The following is a 19,334-nucleotide window of genomic DNA, read 5'->3' as shown; positions in this document are numbered from 1 at the left end:
TGAGAAGGAAAATATGGGACACTTACTGAAAAAATGCTACATCAGATAGAGTGTGGTCAGAATAGGCAGTTCCGGGAGGCTCTCCTTCAATGAACAACAAACACAAGCTAGTTGCTATTCGCTTAGAAAAGCAACGGGCCCTGACTTTAAGGAGAGAACGAGCCATAAAGCACCTAGGTGGAGGCAAGAAAAGACTTGAGACTTTGCACCCGCCTGACCCCTTGTTACTCCTACGTATTTACTGGAGAGAAACGAACACAGACGTTCATACAAGAACTTGTACGTTTAAGGTTCCTGGAAGCATTTGGTGTAATGGCCCTAAATGGAACAACCAACATGCCCATCAACTGGTGAATAAACTGTCGTCCTGCTCTGCAATTTAAAGAAACAGAAGGGGGGTGGCTAAAGCCATAAACAGTAAAAGCCTTGAAAGAGTCCATACTTAGATGAAACTTCTATAAATTTCTAGGACAGGCAAATGTAACCCGGCAACAGAAATCAGAGATGGGATTGACTTCAGTGGGGCACAAAGGGCACTATCTGAGGTGATGGGAAATGTGTAGATTTGGGTGGTTACAGGGGAGGACACACTTGTCAAAACCACGAACTGTGGGCTCGTGAAACCTGCATTTCCTTTTACCTAAATTATAGGTTAAAAGGTGTAGGGGGATAAAAGGCAAAACAAACGCTCAGGCTAGACGGAAGCGTTGCTCCCCAGGAGGGCAACTGGGAAGGAGGAAGGGCTGCCCGACTCCCGCAACCCCGTTTCTGCGGTGGGTCAGTGGGAAGGAGGTGCGTAGCCCCGGGAACCGGCGAGCGCGAGCTCCGGCAGCCCGCACCGTCCGCGCCGCAGCCGCGGGCCGCTCTCCGAGGGCGCGCACTCGGGGCGGCCGCGGCCCTTCCTGTTTCGGCCGCGCCCTCCCGCGGGCCGGCCGCGGGCGGGGACGGAACTGGGGCGGGGCGGGCCGGAGCGCGGCGGAGCGCGGCGGAGCGCGGCGGAGGGCGGCGGAGCGCGGCGGCGGGAGGCGTGGGGGCCGCGGGACATGACGGCCGGCCGCCAGGCCGAGGGCGCCGACCCGGACCCCGCCTCCGCGCGGCTGCCCTCCCGGGTGGCCAAGCTGCTGTCGGCGCTCTTCTACGGGACCTGCTCCTTCCTCATCGTGCTGGTCAACAAGGCGCTGCTGACCACCTACCGGTGAGGAGGGCGCCGGGGGCCGGGCGGGGGCCGCGGGGCGCCAGGCTGCTCGGCGGCGCCCGCTCCCGGGACCTTCCCGCTCCCGGTGCGGCGCGAGGTCCCGCGGGTGGGGGCGCGGCGGGGCTGCCCCAGCGCTCCGAGCGCTTCGGCCGCGCCCGGGGGACGCAGAGCGCGGAGTCTCCCTGCAGACTCCAGTGCCGACGGCGGTGGCTGTGTTCATGGAGCCGGGACCTTGGCAGGCTTCTAAAAACCAAACCACAACCCAACAGTCACTTTACTATCGGGAAACGCGGACGCACCTCCCCACTGCTCCCCGCTGCTGCAGGACGCCGCGTAGCTGTGCTTGCAGAGCCACACCCCAAAGCCTTCAGATGCACCGGCGAGCTGGAGCCAGTGATCTGAACGTGAACTTTCGAGGCGGATAGTTCTTTACACACAGCTAGGTGCTCAACAATCAGAGGAGTCCTGAGCCGGGGCGTGCATTGTTTGATCTTTCATTCTCAAATTACCGGTGTGTTCGTGGAAAACTGGGGAAAACAATTAGAAGTTCACATGATGTACTTTTTTGGATTAGTGTGCAGTAAGCCAGATTTGTGGTTCCTTGAGCCTATTTATAAGGACTAGAAATTCCTGTTTAATTCTGCTATCCTAGAGCAGCGCTGAAAGCACTGTGGGCTTAGATCCAGCTACACCATCTAATAGCTGTTCCTTTTGGGCTAGACCCATAGTCAGCAGTTTTCTCAGATGCAAAACCTGGATAATTACAACCCTGTTAATTACCTCCTAGAGCTTTGCAGGAGCTGCCGTCACTGAGGGCTCTTTGTAAACTATACCGTGCTACAAGACCGTGAAATCATAGTTCTATAAAGAACCTAAAGGAGACCTCAGAGAGTATCTTCAGCTTTCTTATTCTGTACTTGAGATAGCTGAGACCCACGTGAGCTTGGCTGGTTACACCTCCAACAGATGGTTGCTGAGCACCTACTATGTGCCAAGCCCATTGCAGACAACAGGGAAACAGCTGTGATCAGCACAGAGCCCTGGCTCTGGGTTCGTGAATAAGCTGGGTGATTTCAGGTATGGTGTGAGAGTGCCTGGGTGGAGTGGTTGGCACCGGAGCATTCCAGACTGAAGGGAATGTGACGATGGGGGTGTGAGTTTGGTCTGCTGGAGGAATGAGCAAGTGGAAGAAGGTAGGAGAGATGACGGGGAGGGAGGCAGGATCAGATCCTTCCTTCATTCAATAATACTTACTAAGCCTCTGTTATGTGCCAGGCACTGTTCTAGGCACGTGGGCTATCGGAGTGGATAAAGCAGATCAGGATCCCAAATGTCATGGAGCAAGTATCCATCCTCCTAGAGCTTACATGGAACTTTCTAGTGAACCACTAAATAAACCAGTAGATTTTATATTATTTCAGATGCCGTTGTGTGGTCAGGAGAAAAAAGTAAGGCAGGAAAGGGAGTTAGGGAGCATGGGCATGGGAAGGAGTTTGCCATCTCATGTGATCAGTGACACTTCCCTGAGGAGGTGACGTTTGAGCCAAGAGATGAGTGAGGTGAGGGCAATGAGGGAAGAACATTGCAAACATGAAAGAGAAAGGTGTTTAGGTGAGAATGAGGTCCCAGGGTAATGGCTTGCTGATTGTGTAGGGCCCGCGAAGCCGCCACGGAGGCTCTGAGGGGGATGGGGGCCAGTAGAAGGTGCTGAGCAGGGAGTAACGTGAACTACATCACTCTGACTGCTGTGTGAGAGCAGATAATGGGGGACCAGGGTGGAAGCAGGGAAACCATATAAATAGTTCTAATTTTAGTCTAAATGCGTTTGGGAGTCCCTTAGAAGGTTTTAGCATGAGAAGTGACATGACATAATTTGTGGATTAAAAAGATTTCTTTGGCTGGTTCATGATTGGAGAACTCATGGCACTGGAATCAGGGAGAGGAGCTAGGAAGTAATTGCCATTTTCTAGATAATTCTAAGAGATGGCTTGGGACTGGAGTGAGGGGTAGCAGCAGATACGGAGGAAGACAGAGATTTGGGGTATTTTTTGGTGACCCTACAGACCTACAAGGTCTCTGTCAGTGTGTCGCAGGCATCCTTGCTGATGTCCGTGGAAAATGCAAATGCTGTGTCAAAGAAATTAGAATGAACATATACCTAAACCTGTATCATTTAACACATATGATGCAAGCTAATGAAAGAAAAAGAAAACTTAAGACATCTGTGATAAGAAAAACAAGAGAATAGTATTAAGAGGTTTGTTTCGTGGGGCGCCTGGGTGGCACAGTGGTTAAGCGTCTGCCTTCAGCTCAGGGCATGATCCCAGTGTTATGGGATCGAGCCCCACATCAGGCTCCTCCGCTAGGAGCCTGCTTCTTCCTCTCCCACTCCCCTGCTTGTGTTCCCTCTCTCGCTGGCTGTCTCTATCTCTGTCGAATAAATAAATAAAATCTTAAAAAAAAAAAAAGAGGCTTGTTTGGGAGTGGTTGACCGTTATGTTGGATGAAATTTGAAGGTCAGTCTCAATTTTCTGCACTTGAATGAGCTGTGTGCTCTCTGGCCGTGGCAGTTCACTGCCTCCAAAAACATGTGTCTTCTTGTTGGAAGCAGAGACCCGTAAACACTGGTTAAGTGCTTCGAAGATGAAGGGCAGTGCCCAACCAGGAAGAATTATTATATGAGACATCTCATGCTCTAGGCTTTCCATCGTTAAAATTTTGAGTTCCATGACTGACGGAGGAAATGGAGTTTCTGTCCCTGCAAGACAAAACTCTTTCAATCCTCAGAAGTAAACATTTCACATTTCCGTAACGTAATATACAATTGGAGAACCCTGTTCAAATAACATTGTTCATTCTCTCATTTCAAAATGCTTTAGGAGCACATTTTTGAGGGGAAGAGGGTTGGGTTAATTTCATTACAACAATAAACCATGGAAATCTGATCCAAACATTAGCCGTTTGAAGACGTTGTGTTGGGGAAGGAAGGACATTGCAATCATTACCTAATTCACAGGGTCATGGGAATGCAGCACAAGGGATGTTTTTTCTCTTCCATTTTGAACAGATTGTTTCTGTTTGGGGTACAAGACTGATGGGTGGTCTTTGTTCTTTGTTTTGTTAGACTTCTCTGGTTCATTGTAATGCTAGATTTATCTGATTGGACAGAGAGGTCTTTGAAGGATGTGAACTCTCAGACCCTGTTAAGGTGAGAGGGAAAAGCAAGGTCATCTGAGAATCTGTGGCCAGTTGGTTACACCAGTGGGCCTTGGAATCAGATTCGTGACGGTTGTGCGGGTGGTCTGGGGTGGGCTTTTTTGGTTGCCGTTTATAATGCACTGTTCTCTGTGACATGCAAGAATTTACTAACGGTGCTTAATAAACATACAGAGCTTAGTTGTATTCAGTTCAACAAGCATTTGCTCTATGTCTCCTTCTTTATATATATACCAGGACTTCGGGGCTCATTTAACACAGTGGTTTCCAAACATGCCAGGGAGTGTGAATTACTTGGAGAGGTTTTTATAAAAGCTATTGAATCGGGAACTAGGAAATCTATATTAAAAACAAAAACAACTTATAATTTTATCTTAATCTGATGAAAACCTGCTCTCTCCTGAAGACACTGATCCCTTGGCCTCTGGATGCAGCTGGCTCTTGGTCTCACCCCGGGTCTGGCCGGGAGGTGGGGTAGGGTCCTCATTCCTCCCCACTGTCCAGGCTCCCTATGTTCCACACTTGTGGTCCTCTGCGATGGTGGCTCCTGAGCTCCTGTCACTCACGTAACAAAGAGACCTGGTCTTCCTCTCCACCTGGACTGGTGTCAACCTTGGGGACTTCATCCACCAAGGAACCCTCTCAGCCAGTGTGGCCCCGCTTCCTGCAGCCACTCCCAGGGCCATGTGCTTGGCGTGACCTGCCAGGTGTCCTCGCCCAACGCCACCTCCAGCTCTTCTGTGCACATCCGACCCTGCGAGTCCTTCCCCTGTCCGGCACAGCCCACCACCTGCCTCCCTCCTTCGGCACGGAGCAGCGCACGCTGTCGTGGGAGGAAAACCACTTCTGAGCTGACTGGGTGGACTTTAAAATGACAGTCCCAAAGCTCAACCGGCTCTCCTTCCTACCCACTAGTTTCTTCTGGGGGCTTGCTTTCCTCATCTCAGAAGCGACTCCTTCACACTTTCTCCTTCCTCGTGAAACTTCCCACACCCCTGCCCTCCACTCCCCATCTCTGATACTATGGAGAACGTAGGAGCCGTCAAAGGCCCCCACCTTGCCCTTGCTGCTAGGATGTAGGGAGCCTTTGTCCCTGTGGAGGTCCAGCTGTCCTCCTCGGCAGGTCTGGCCTCCAGCTCCTTCTGTCTCCTCTGTTCTGCTTTGGCAACCCCTAGCCCTTGAAAACACGTTCAGGTTTCTCAAGGAAAGTAACCCATGCTCGATCCCTCACGGACCCTCATTGCTCTGTCCCTTTCAGAGTCTGACTCTTCAAACATTGTGGACACATAGTGTTCTCTGCCTCACGTTCACTCGTACGAGAATTCAGTTAAGAAATTGAAGATTATTTAGGGGCGCCTGGGTAGCTCAGTTGGTTAAGCGTCTGCCTTCGGCTCAGGTCATGATCCCGGGGTCCTGGGATCGAGTCCCATGTCAGACTCCCTGCTCAGTGGAGAGCCTGTGTCTCCCTCTCCCTCTGCCTGCTACTCTGCCTGTTTGTGCTCTCTCTCTCTCTCTCTCTCTCTGTCAATAAATAAATAAAATCTTAAAAAAAAAAGAAATTGAAGGTTATTTAAATACAGAAATGCACAAAGAAGACAATAACAATTATCTCTATTCCTACTATCTAGGATCAATATCTTGAAATATCTTTAAAAAACTGTTTTTAAAGTAAGCTCTGTGCCCAGTATGGGACTTGAACTCACGAATTCGAGATCAAGAGTCACACCATCCACTCACTGAGCTAGCTACGTGCCTCTCTCTCTCTTTTTTTTTTTCCAGGAAAAGTCATTCTGTCATGATCATTATGAAGAATTCAAACAAAAGAAAAATATTAAGGTGAATTTTGAAGAAATACTATAAAGATGTATAGATTACTTTTTAAAAAAGATTTATTTATTTGAGAGAGAGAGAGTGAGCCTGTGTATGGGGGGGAGGGGCGGAGGGAGAGAATCTCAAGCACACTCCCTGTTGTGCGCAGAGCCTGACTCAGGGCTTGATCTTACAGCCCCAAGATCATTCATATATACGTAGACCACATCTTTATCCATACATCTGTTTTGGATATCTGGGCTGTTTCCATATTTGGGCTATTGTAAACATTGGAAAGAAGAGCTTTAATTAATTTATTTTTTTAAGGGTCACCTAGGTACTCCTCCTCAGCACTTTTCATGGAGTTTCAACCATACAGAAAAATGGAAAGCAGAGTACAGTGAACACCCGTATACACATCACTGAGATGCAATAACGAACATTTTATTATATTTGCTTTCCCCCCACCCTGAAACATTGGAAGTAAGTTGCAAATATCATGAGACTGCATTCCAAAATATTTTAACATGTCTCTCCTGAAATAGGGATAGTGTCCTGCATAGTACCATTTTTGCTTTTAACAAACTTTAGTAATTTCCTAAAGAAATCTAATGGCAAATATATAATCATCCTAGTTGTCCCAAGATATTTTTTATGGTTGTTTTAAACATCTAAAGATGCAATTCAGGCTTCATGAAATGCGTAGAGTTACGTCTTTACAGTTTATTTTAATCTAGGAAAGCTCCTCATCCCCTTTCTTTCTGATGATATTGACTTTTTGAAAAGCCTGGGCCAGGTATTTTATAAAATGGCCCATTATGGATTGTCTGATTTATGTTTTGAAGTCTTGCTTAGCTTATTTCCCAACTGAAATTTAGATCTAAGTGCTTGATCACATCCAGATTAAACCTTTTTGGCAAGCTGCTGCCTAGCTGACCCTGTGAACTCATATTGCGTCCTATCCGGGGCTGCTCCACTATTTGTCGTGCTGGCTGCATGTGAAGGCTTTTTTTTAGGTGGGGATTGCAAGTTGCACATATGTATGAAATTTAATTTTAACTGAATTTCAAATATAGATTTCTTTACTACAAGTGTTAGTATTTCTTAAAAGATCCCTCTAAGATGAAGAGGTCATGAAAAACATTAAGAAGTTGATCTCATCAGGGCACCTGGGTGGCTCGGTTAAGCGTCTGCCTTCAGCTCAGGTTACGATCCCAGGGTCCTGCGATGGAGCCCCCCATCAGCTTCCCACTCAACGGGAAGCCTGCTTGTCTCTCTCCCTTGCATGCTTCTTCCTGTCTCCCCTCTCCTCCATATCGTGTTTTATAATGTAGCGTCCTGTTGTGTGATTATAATCCCACAGCTGTTTGAATCTGTTCTGTATTTAAATGGATATGGTAATCAGCAACAGCCCTTTTACCACAATGTCTCCATTCCTAAATTCAGTGTTTTCCTTTGACTCCTAATTGGTGGATTCCATTGTCAGGTAGTTTTTTTATGGATTCATGGCCGTTGCTTTACTTACGTCGAACATTCTTTAACAGTGTGCTTTTAGACCTGAAGATTCAGTCTGTTTGTTGTCCTCATGTCAACAAAGTTGCTTTTAATCTTTGAATCATTTTCTCTTTTTTTTGAGTTCCTCTCTCCACGCATTATATTTTCCTCTCTTTGTCTTCTGTAAGCCTTTTCTCGTTTTACTGTTTGTTTATGTTGCTGTCTTGTGGTTTCGTTTGATGCGACAGGCTATAGTCTTTGGCAAGCAGACTGAGATGCGGAGGCCGTATACCGGGGAGAGCTCTTAGGGGTATACTCCCTTGGTAGAGGGAGAGGAGTAGGGTTTGGCTGTGCTGCAAGCACAACAAAGCCTGATCCCAGGGCTCTGGAACTGGGATGGCTCAACAGACTTCTGAATTGGGGTGGGGGCCCTGGCATTTACGCCTTTGCACGGACCAGAGACCAGAATGCAGGATGCCCACAGGGAAGGTGTTTGTGATTGGCAAGGCAGGTGTCTTCAGCTGAGGATGCTCTTGGACAACTGGGGAATGAACGCTCAGTCCAGAAGGGGGTATCTGGGTGGCCAGCTGGCATCCATGCCTTGGAATTAATTTTATTTTCCTGGTGGTACTGTCCAGCCATTCATTCTATCTTTGATAAGGTAAGTCCGTTCTTTAGTCTCTTCTTGCCTTGGTGAAATAGGTGCATTTCCCTCTGACATACAGATTGAGGGCTGAGGGGTGTGTGTGTGGGGTGTGTGTGTGGGTGTGTGGTATTTCCTGAAAGAATGACTGGGGCCAGTGCAGGTTTGGGCAGGGAGCAGGGTGTGTGTGCTGCCTTGTTAAATATGGTGTGAAGTAGGGGTCAGGACTGTGTATCTAAATTACCCAGTGCCATTTATTGAAAGACCATCTTTCCCTCTCTGTCATCTTTGTCATATATGTGTGTATCTGTCCTCACCTCTGTTCTCATCCATGGTGTCAATGCAAAATGAACAAACCTTTTAGAATCTCTAAAAGTAAGAAAGAGAGTTTATTCGAGCCCAAGTTAGGACAGCTGCCTGGGAAATGTGCTCTTCACAGGGAAGAAAGAGCTCCGGAGAGTGAACCGTTTTTATAGGGTTATATATTGTTTTTACATCTTATAAAAGCTCAAAAGATTATATATTAACATATAGGCAAGAATTGCAAGTGTTTTTTTCCTCATCAGTTGTAATCTTTAGTCTCTTATTAGATTTGTTCCTGGGTATATTATTATTATTAATATTTAAAGATTTTATTTATTTATTTGAGAGAAAGGGAGAGAGAGAGCAGGAGTAGGGGGGAGGGGCAGAGGGAGAGGGAGAAGCAGGATCCCCTCTGAACAGGGAGCCTGATGCGGGGCTTGATTCCAGGACCCCAGGATCATGGTCAGTCTAAGGTTTTTTAATAACTCCTGCCATTATGTATTATATAGACTGTCTGCAAACTTTCATCAGTTGCTAAAATTGTTTGTTGTTCTGTGTTTTTTAATAGATTCCCATCACCAATTTTTCTTGGAATTGGACAGGTAAGTGAAAAAGAAAAATTAACCGCTTAATTAGTTGTCACCATACATGATGAAATTTTAACTGCTTTTGTTTAAGTCCGTGGTTCACAAATTTATTTAGCTGGCAGAGGGCCAGAGGATCCTGGTACTTTTGGTGAAACAGCATGAGATATTGACACGTCTTTATCATGTCTTTCTATAATTTAGGGACAGTTGTATTTGGAGGAAAAAACCCCGACTTGTTTCAACTTCTTTAATTGAATTTAATTACCCTAAAATAAGGGGCCAGAAGACGGAATGCCTCCAAGGCCTGGTGGGCAAAAAAAGAATGGGTTGGAGGCTGGGGTGGGACCAGGAGCACAGTTGCCCCAGTGAAGTGTGCTGTTGGTACTCAGTTTAAGCCACTGTGCCGAGAGGAAAAGGGCTGGGGACATGAGATTGGGTTCACTACACCCTTATTGTCAAAACTCTGGAGGTGTTTCAAGAGAAGCAGGGGTTTTGAATTGTTACATTAAATTTGTAAATGCTGGTAACACATTCCAGTTTTTACAAATTCTCTATGGGCCTAACTAAACATGTTTGCATTTTGCTTCCTGCAGTTTGTGATTTTTTTTGTTCTCAAGTATAAAGACAAGGTTGGATAAGCTTTCAGACTAACCCCATTTGGCTGCTTCTGAAATTTCCCATTAATATTAATTCGTGGCTTGTTTACTCTCTTGATCATATGCTGGTGATTTCTAGTAGGCAAGTGGGAACAGGCACCAAAGGCACCTTTTTGTTGTTGTTGTTGTTTGGTTTTGCTTTAATTTATTGGGAGAAAAATGTAAAACTAGGAAAATTGTATCTGTTAACTAAATTTTTAATTGTGAATCTTGGAAAGGATGTCATTTATATGATTAAACATTATTCTGGTTAAATGTTTTGCTGATAAGGCACTCTTCGCAACATCATTTTAGGGAAAAAATAATAAGAAATTAATATATTTCCTTAAGGTCAAAAATATATTATCTTGGTGTTTCAATGTGAAATAGGTAGAAAAAAGTACCTTAAAAGATCAGCGAATATGTGATAATGTGCCCTTAGTAATCCCCAAGGCAAATAAATCCCCTGGTTTGTACTCAAAGTAAATCCTTTCTGATATGCAATTTGTGGGGGAAGAGAGCAGCAGACCGAATTCAAAACGTCTGAGTTGCAGAATATTTTAAATAAGTGTTAGTATATTTCTGTAAGAATTACAAAGTAAGTTATAAATATAAACTGTAATTATAATTCAAGATGAGCTCATGTTATATTAATCTATCATAAGTATTACATTTGTAAACTCATTAGGCTCAAGGTTTAGGATGGTAATCATGTCGAAGGAGTTCTTAAATTTTTGCATCATAATATGGAGAAAATTGAGTAAATTCTAAAATTTGCATAGGAAGATGGTATTGAATTTTTTATTTCATAATAATAATCTGGAGTATTTCTAATATACTTGATGTACTCCAGATTAATAGGGGTCGAATGAGACATTTTTGCAGGACTGGGTAGATTGAAGAGAAAAATAAATCCCTTTTAAAATTGTTTTTCTCCTAATTTGTCTTCCGTGTTATAGGAATATTGGACATTATAGAAAGTGTGTTTATATGTGGAGTTTGCCCCCCTCACAGTACCCCCAGTCTCTATGTGGACAGGTGACCGTGTACACAGGAAGTATATCCAGAATCAAGGAGTGGCCTCTCTGACTATGGTCACTCTGGCCAGTTTGGGGGACACCATTTCTTTTTCCCCTCTGTCACTGTTTCTTGAGCCCCTTGAGATAATATGTATGTGTGTGAGTGTATTTGATCTTACACTTTTTGCCTATAGTTCTGACGGAATTTATACATTGGGAAGAAAAACAATTTTGATATTCTAAGAAATAGTTATTATTTGGAACCTAGAAAATGGATTTTTTCTGGATAATATATTCTTTTTGATGAATGTGTTTTCTTCTGATGATGTCTTTGTACCTCAGCCTTTCCAGATATTTTGCTGAAATTTCTCCCTCCCCCCTTTTTTTTAGATGGCAGCTACCATCATGATACTGTATATATCCAAACTAAATAAAATAATTCATTTCCCTGATTTTGACAAGAAAATTCCTGTGAAGGTATGTGATGGAAAGTACATATAGCTTTGATGGAAGATGTGAAAATGCTATAGAATTTAAATTGACCTAAGAATACATGTCAATTTCCACACACACTGTGCTTCCTGCTTACACTGAGTAGAGACTTCTTAATAGAGATATTATATCATTCATTCGGTTGTTCATTAACGTAATGTAATAATAGTAAAAGTGTGTGCTTAGCGATTGACATTAAATAAATACTTTATGTCTTCTGAAATGGCAAAGCCCTACCAGGAATTGGTAAGCATTTTTGCTAAAAAACCGGATAGTACCTATTTAGGCTTTGTGGGCCAGACCACCTCCGTTGGAACTCTCCGGCCCTGCCACTGTACCATGCTGTATAAATGAATTGCGGTAATTGTGTGCTAATAAAACTTCATTTGCATCAACAAAAGATGGGCCAGATTTGGCTCTTAGGCTCTACTTTTCTGATCTTGTTTTTTAAGTTTTCGTTTTTAGCGTGGATGGGTAAAAGCTGTGAGTGGAATGAAGACTACTGTGTGATATACAGAAGGATATGGGTTTTTCTGTGGTGGAACTAGAAACATAAAACCTGCCTTTCCTTCCTGGGAATGTGCAACAGAACTTCCTTTCTTGAACAGTTGCTGGTTCAATAAGCGGTTGTTTTAAGCCAGGCGTTTAATTCTTGGAGCAATCCTATACAACTGGTGGTATTAAGTGGATTATGATGACATTTTTGGATTTAGGGAAGTTAAATCAGGCTGTCAGTTCCTTGAGGTTGGGGACCTCCCATGGCTTTTTCGCTACCATGTCTCTAGGGCCTGGAAAGATGCTGGCATCTATCACTAGATTATTCATCAGGCTGGCTGAGCACGTGTGTACAGCGTCAATAATCTGGGACATTCACAAAAAGAAAAACAAAATATTCAAGTATAATGAAAGCTATTAACCCGATCATAATAGGAAAAATCAGAATATTGTTGAGTTTGCTTATACTTAGTTTATGATGTACTGTAGTTTTTAAACATTTTAAGCATTTTAAAATTGTGAAATAAGATCTATGTGTAGGGGGCGCCTGGGTGGCGCAGCCGTTAAGCGTCTGCCTTTGGCTCAGGGCGTGATCCCGGTGTTCTGGGATCGAGCCCCACATCAGGCTCCTCCGCTGTGAGCCTGCTTCTTCCTCTCCCACTCCCCCTGCTTGTGTTCCCTCTCTCCCTGGCTGTCTCTCTCTGTCAAATAAATAAATAAAACCTTTAAAAAAAAAAGATCTATGTGTAGGGGAAAAGGCATCATACATGAATGTGTAGTTGAATGAATAATAACCTTGCAGTCATTACCTGGGTCATGAGATGGGATCACAAAATCTTACCCACTCTTCTGACTTTTGTAATGATACTGTTCTCGCTTTCTTTGTAATTATTCTAATATGCATTCCTGAATTACGTTTTGCTGAATTAGTTTTGCTGTTTTTGAATGTTCTGGAAAGAGAAAACTGTTCTGAACGTACTTAGGATTGGATCTCAGCGCACATGTTTTAGTCAGCTAGGGCTCCCATAGCAAAATACTACAGAGTGGGCACTTAAACAACAGCCTTTTCTCACAGTTCTGGAAGCAAAAAGTCCAAGATCGAGGTGTCAGCAGGGTCGGTTTCTGGTGAAAGTTCTTTCCTTGGTGTGTAGACAGCTGCCGTCTTGCTGTGTCCCAATGTGGCCTTTATTTGTATGCACACACTCCTGGTGTGTGGACCTCAGGCCTGCTGGGTTGGGTCTCATCCTTACGACCTCATTTAATCTTCGTTGCCTCTTAAACACCCTATCTCCAGATAGAGTCACATGGGGGTTAGGGCTTCAAAATATGAATATTAAGGGGACACAATTCAGTCTAAAATGGCACTTGTGGCATGAGTTTCTCTGGGAGGTCTATGAAGAAGTGGAATGGTTGACTCCTATCCTATGCACATCTGCAACGTGACCGTGTCTCCGAAGTGGTTGTACCAGTTCACACTCCTTAAGAAAGGGCATGAATGTCCCTGTTGCTCCGCATTCGCGCCAACCCTTGTTATGTCAGTCATTTTATTTATTTTTTTACTTTTTGCTATTTTAATATACTATGCGTCAGTACATCAGTCATTTTAAATTGTGCTAATCTGCTGGGGGTATAATGACTTGGCTTTTATTTGCATTTTCTTGGTTATTAATGAGGTTTTTTAATGCCCATTTTGGATATCCTCTTTTGTGAAGTACTTGTTCAAGACTTCTGTCCATTTTTCTGTTGGGTTGATGTCTTTTTCTTGCTGATCTGTATAGGAGTTAAAAAAATGAATTAATGATAATCCTCTTGTTAATTATATACAGTATTACGAAGACATTGTCTTCCTCTAGGGCATAGCTTTTTATTTTCTTTGTCATGTGTTTATCATGTATTTCTTTATCATGTATTTCCTAACATGAGCAGGAATCCTAATTTAAGATAGTTAAATTTTATCAGTCTTTTCCTTTATGATTAATCGCTATTCTTCTTATTTACAAAATCCTTCCTCACTTTGCAGTTATGATGATATTTTTCTAGATAAAAGGTGTATAGTTTTTCAGAATTAGGTTTTTAATCTGTTTGCAGTTAATTTTTGTGGATGGTGTGAGGTAATGGTCCAATTTCATTTTTTTCCGAAATGAGCACTCACTTGTCACGGACTTAATTGAAAAGTATATCATTAATATTGTGCCACTCCTGTCATGGCACTATTATTCACATATGTTATTTCTGTGTTCTCCATGCCTTTTCACTTGCCTGTTTGTGTTTTTTGCACCATTACCACACAGCCTTAATTACTATAGCTTTAGGAAAAGTTTTGCTATCAAATAGAGCAAATCTTTCCTTCTTGTTCTTGATCCTTCACATTTCTATATGGATATTGGAAGCAGCTTGTCACGTTTCAGAAAAATAACCTTTTGGGATTTTAATTGGGATTTCATTGAAGTTATAAGTCAATTTGGGACAAATTGATATTTTTAAAGTATTGAATCTTTCAATCCATGAACATAGTATACGTATACCTTCTTTAATTGCCTGTAGTAAAATTTTATAATTTTCTTTGTAGAGTTCTAACATTTCTGTTATGTTATTCCAAGGTACTTATTCCTTTTTTTTTAACTTTTGCATATATCTTTAAAAATATATTATTTGGAAAATTAGAGGGATGTATTTTTATATTACGTTTATATATTGTTTTATATCTGCAAACTTATAGAATATTAATCATAATTTATTTCTGGTTTCCTTTAGATTTTTCTACATTCATAGTCAGGTCATCTGCAAATAATGACAGTTTTGCTTCGTTCTTTCCAACATCCTAACTTTTATTTCTTTTATAAGCCTTATTCTATAGCATAGGACCCTCAGTGCAATTTTGATAGAAATGGTAATACTGACATCTTTGATCTCAAGGGGAAAACTTTTAACATTTCACCGTTAAGTATGTTGTTTGCTGTAGGTCTTTTGTAGATACCTTATATGTGTGTTCTAGTTATCTTTTTTAAGATTATTTATTTGAGGGGGAGGGGCAGAGGGAGAGGGAAAGAGAATCTCAGGCAGACTCTGTGCTGAGTGCAGAGCCCAACTCAGGGCTTGAACTCATGACCCTGAGATCATGACCTGACCCGAAACCAAGAGTCGGATGCTTAACTGACTACCACCCAGGCATCCCTGTTCCAATTATCTTATGCTGCATAATGTAGTGACTCAGAACAATAATTGTTGTATTATTTCTCAAAGTTACTGTTGGTTAAGGTATTAGGGACAGTCTCAGCTGGGTAGTTCTGGCTTCGGGCTTCTGTATAGTTTCCGACAGACAGTAGCAGAGTGGAAACAATGATGGGGGTTCTGGTTGGTGCAGCTGGAAGCTGGGCACAAATCTTTCACTTCCTCTCTACGTGGTTACTTATGTAGGCTAGTTAGGCTTTCTTACAAAATGGCAGGCTCTGGGGAGTCAAAATGGTTACACAGTACTGAATTCTTCAAGGGCGAGTGTTCCAGCAAGCAGGGCAAAACAACCTTGCTTTTTATGACCTAGCCTCAAAGGTCACATAGCATCATTCATCTGTATATTATTAGTTGAAACAGTCCCATGCAATTTTAAGTGGAAGGGACTTAGAGCCTACCTCTGGATGGAAGGAAGTGTCAAAGTCACATTTTAAGAGCATGTGAAATGGGGAATACTGTTGCAGCCATCATCTCTAATTGTGGCTTTGTCTATTTCTCTTGATATTTCTGTCAGGTGTTTTATTTTGTTTTGTTTTATTTATTTTGAGTCTATATCATTAGGTGCCTAAAAATGTAACTAGTTAAATCTTAGAGGTAAAATAAAGTGTTTTAATTACAGTTGACCCTTGAACAACACAGGTTTGAACTGCATGGGTGGATTATATGTGGATTTTCTTATTAATTTATTTGAGAGAGAGAGAGAGAGAGAGAGGGAGAAAGCAGAGGGGAAGGGCAGCGGCAGAGGGACAAGCAGAAAGCCTGAGCAGGAAGCCTGATGCAGGGCTCAATCCCAGGACTCTGAGATCATGATGTGAACCGAAGGCAAGAGGCTTAACCAACTGAGCCACCCAGGTGCTCCTATATGGACTTTTTTTTTTTTTTTTTTTTGATAAATACAGTACAGTGCTATAAGTGTGTTTTCTCTTCCTTATGATTTTCTTAACATTTTCTTTTCTGTAACTTACTTTATTATAAGAATATAGCATAAAATACATATAAAATACAAAATATGTGTTAATTGACATTTATGTTATTTCTAAGGCTGTCGGTCAACAGTAGGCTATTAGTACTTAAGTTTGGGGGAAGTCAAATTATACATGGATTTTCCACTGTGCAGGGAATTGGCATCCCTAAGCCCTGCATTGTTCAGGAGTCAACTGTCTACGAGGTGGACCTCTTCTGTTTGAGTTCTTTTGGTGTTACCCTGGAAGTTACAGCAGGCATACCTAACTTTTCAAATTCTAAAGTTGAATAGTAAGTGTGTCTTCCCCCTTAACAGTGTAGGACTTTTACCCATTTACCCCTCCTCCCGACCTAATAATGCTCTTGTCAACGGGTACTTTAATACTCTAACTTGATGTAAATCTCACAGTATATTTTTACTATTTTTTTAAAAAAAGTACCAATGTTTGTCTGTATTTACCCACGTACTTACTGCTTCCTTTGCTTTCTTTCCTTTCTGCGTCCCACATTTTCCACTTTCCTCCCGATTAAAGTATCTCCTTTAGAATTTACTAATGGTCTGCTTAAATTCCCGTAGTTTTTGTCTGTAGAAGACTATGGTTTTCTTTTGCTTTTGAAAGATATTCTTGTTGGGGGTAGCATTCTAACTTGACAGATCGTTGAGGATGCAATTATGCTGTCCTCTGGCTTCCATTGTTCTCTCTGGGTTTCTGTTCTCACTTTCGCTTTGGCCTGGGGACTCACTACCTTCCCACATATTTGATGCTTTTATGAAGGTTTTAAATTATTTTATGTTGCATTTTTAATTGTTTTCAGTGGGGCGATCAACATAAATAATCTAGCCCACCGTTTCTAAAAACTAGAAGTCAGTATTGTTTTTATTTTGAGTTATATATGGAAAGGGGGCAACTGATTCTTGTCAGTGCCTAAGAGCTTCTAAAGTTGCCGTATCCCAGCAGGGTTATTGTTGAGCCAGTTGTGGGCTGTCAGCCAGAATATTGTGAATGAAGGGGAAGGTCCTGGATCTGAGGTCCTCTCTTCTTTGTGTCTTCTTTCTTCAGCAAATCTCCTAATAATAACATTTTAAAACTTTTTTGGGGATAGATGACACTTAGTATTTCAAAATCCTTCAAAGAATATCTTATCTGAGTTACATGCTTAATGTCTTTTTAGTGGAAAAAGAAATGCTGGACTCACCTTGATAGCTATGGATTATTATATCAGTCAAAAAGTTCTCAGTTATTGTGTGACCTTATGAAAGGATATATATTTTTCTCATTTATGGAAGACTAGGTCTTACATTTTGTGTGTTTCTTCAGTATGTTTTGAACAATATTTCTCTTGACAATCAGAAAATAATTCAGGAGCTCGGGGCTCAGTAAACCTAATTCAAGTACAACTGGTACATTGTTTAACCGTGGTCGATATGAAATCATTCTAGGCCTCAAAAACAAATAAAGTTAACTCCAAAGTAATGTGGCCGGTAGACACAACTTCTTGAAAGGATCACCAACCTTGTGACATTCCAGTGAGATATGAACCTTTGCTGTCGTCCAGAAAAGTGCATAATCATAGATAACAAGTTTGTACACCTTCTCAAGGGGCCTTCTGAACCTTATACATAAACTATAAATACGCGTCCTCCACTCACCAACTCAGCCTGGGGTCTCCACTTAAGAGAGGTGCTTGTTCAGAGCCTCCCTTTAGGGAGATAGTCTGCTAATGTTGGTAAGGTCAACATTTCTGTTATCAATACCGCTCTGCCCCACCCCGCCATGGCTGTAGATATCACTGCCTACCTATTTTGGTCACATGGAGAAACTTGTGATGTGTTTTAGATTGTGGAATATTCACAGTTGTTACAGGGAAACAGACTCAAATGATTTGCTTACTGACAGGAAGTGTCACCATTTATATGTGAAGGAAAATCATTATTGGAGTTCTAATCAAATATTCTTTCTTTTTTCCATGGAAGCTGTTTCCTCTGCCTCTCCTCTACGTTGGAAACCACATAAGTGGATTATCAAGCACAAGTAAATTAAGGTAGAGTGCAGGAGAATGGTTGATGGGAGGTTGTTGACTTATTTGTTTTTAGTGGTACAAAGACCAAATTTGATTTTGAATATACTGCATGGGCTACAGACAGAAGACAATAATATTTACTAACTTAAGAAAACTAAGTGGAGTTTTGAGTTTAATTTGCTAATGTTTTTAGGGAAGTTAAAAAGCTGATTTTTTCCCCTTTATATTCAAATCTGAACATAGAATGTGAGATCTGTGGGCATGGAGACAGAGAAGGTCTGATTTATCCAGGAGGATTTATTTATATTGCTTATCCAATATCCAATTCATCTATATGAACGGTTCTGTGTAACTGGTTTTATCATGGTTTTGTAAAAGCAGGAACATTCTGTCAGATTTAGTGTAGGTCTGGTTTGGTGCAGAGAAAAATAAGTGACGTGTTATTTGTACGTGTGTTACATACTTCTGAAATTTGCATTTGCGGGTATTTTAGAGTCCATTGATTAACTACTTTTGTTAAAAGTCACTATAAAAAATGGAAATGGACGTATAGAAAGACCAAGTCACTGTCTACATCGGAAAACTTGGATGCGAGATGTGTGGCCTAAATAACACACATGCATGCAGGTGTAAATAATGAGAAAATGAAGTTCGTGCAAAGGGTGACAGTGATTGAGGAAAACCCTGTTAGTTTGGTGAGAGTGACAGGGGGCGAGTAGGAGTTGGACCAGAAGGAGAAGGTATTATAAAACAGACGACTGAAAGCAGACCCGTCATCTTGCCTCTTGTTCGGAAAGGACAGGTTATGGTTATGGAAAACAAAATGTGAAATATTGGTCGTAGTTATACATGCTAGTTGGTTTTTTGTTTCTTTCTGGGATCAGGACAATCAGTTTTCCTTGTTTGTCTCAAATTTGTATTAAAGTGTCCTGTGGTAGGTGCTCTCCCTGTGTTACCATGTATCCTGTGGGCCTGTCTCTGAGTGCGTGCACCTGCAGCTGTGGGGGATGGCTTCACCCAACACTGACAGCTGCCTCCCGCTCACACTGCAGGGCTCTGGAGGCCTCTGCTTCCTAGATGAGAGCTGCTGCTGCTGCTTTTTTTTTTTTTTTTAAGTGATCTTGGAAACATCCTCATTACAGGTGTTTTAAAATGCTCTGCATGCACTGCAGAGTGGGTATAGTAACTTCCATTCGCCGATACGGCATTATTCCCAAGTATAAGCAAGTA

At 42.3% G+C, this 19,334-nt stretch overlaps 1 protein-coding gene across 2 annotated transcripts in view; it reads left to right on the top strand.

Annotated features, from left to right (window-relative positions):
* The first annotated feature begins 992 nt into the window (after positions 1–992).
* SLC35D2 (solute carrier family 35 member D2) overlaps positions 993–19,334 on the top strand; it is a 49,221-nt gene continuing 30,879 nt past the window's right edge. Inside the window, exons 1-4 of one of the 2 annotated variants that reach the window (XM_045780854.2) lie at positions 993–1,195; positions 9,229–9,262; positions 11,292–11,378; positions 18,058–18,125. In XM_045780854.2, the coding sequence (XP_045636810.1) occupies positions 1,044–1,195; positions 9,229–9,262; positions 11,292–11,378; positions 18,058–18,125 (341 nt within the window). In that variant the 5' untranslated portion in view covers positions 993–1,043. Of the gene's footprint in view, positions 1,196–1,393; positions 6,248–9,228; positions 9,263–11,291; positions 11,379–18,057; positions 18,126–19,334 lie in introns of those variants that run through there. The other variant, XM_045780855.2, reaches the window with a different exon arrangement.

Source organism: Ursus americanus, chromosome 34, assembly GCF_024610735.1.
Source record: "Ursus americanus isolate L20-20 chromosome 34, mUrsAme1.1.p, whole genome shotgun sequence".
NCBI classification, from domain to species: Eukaryota; Metazoa; Chordata; class Mammalia; order Carnivora; family Ursidae; genus Ursus; species Ursus americanus.
This window is presented reverse-complemented; position numbering and strand designations above follow the sequence as displayed.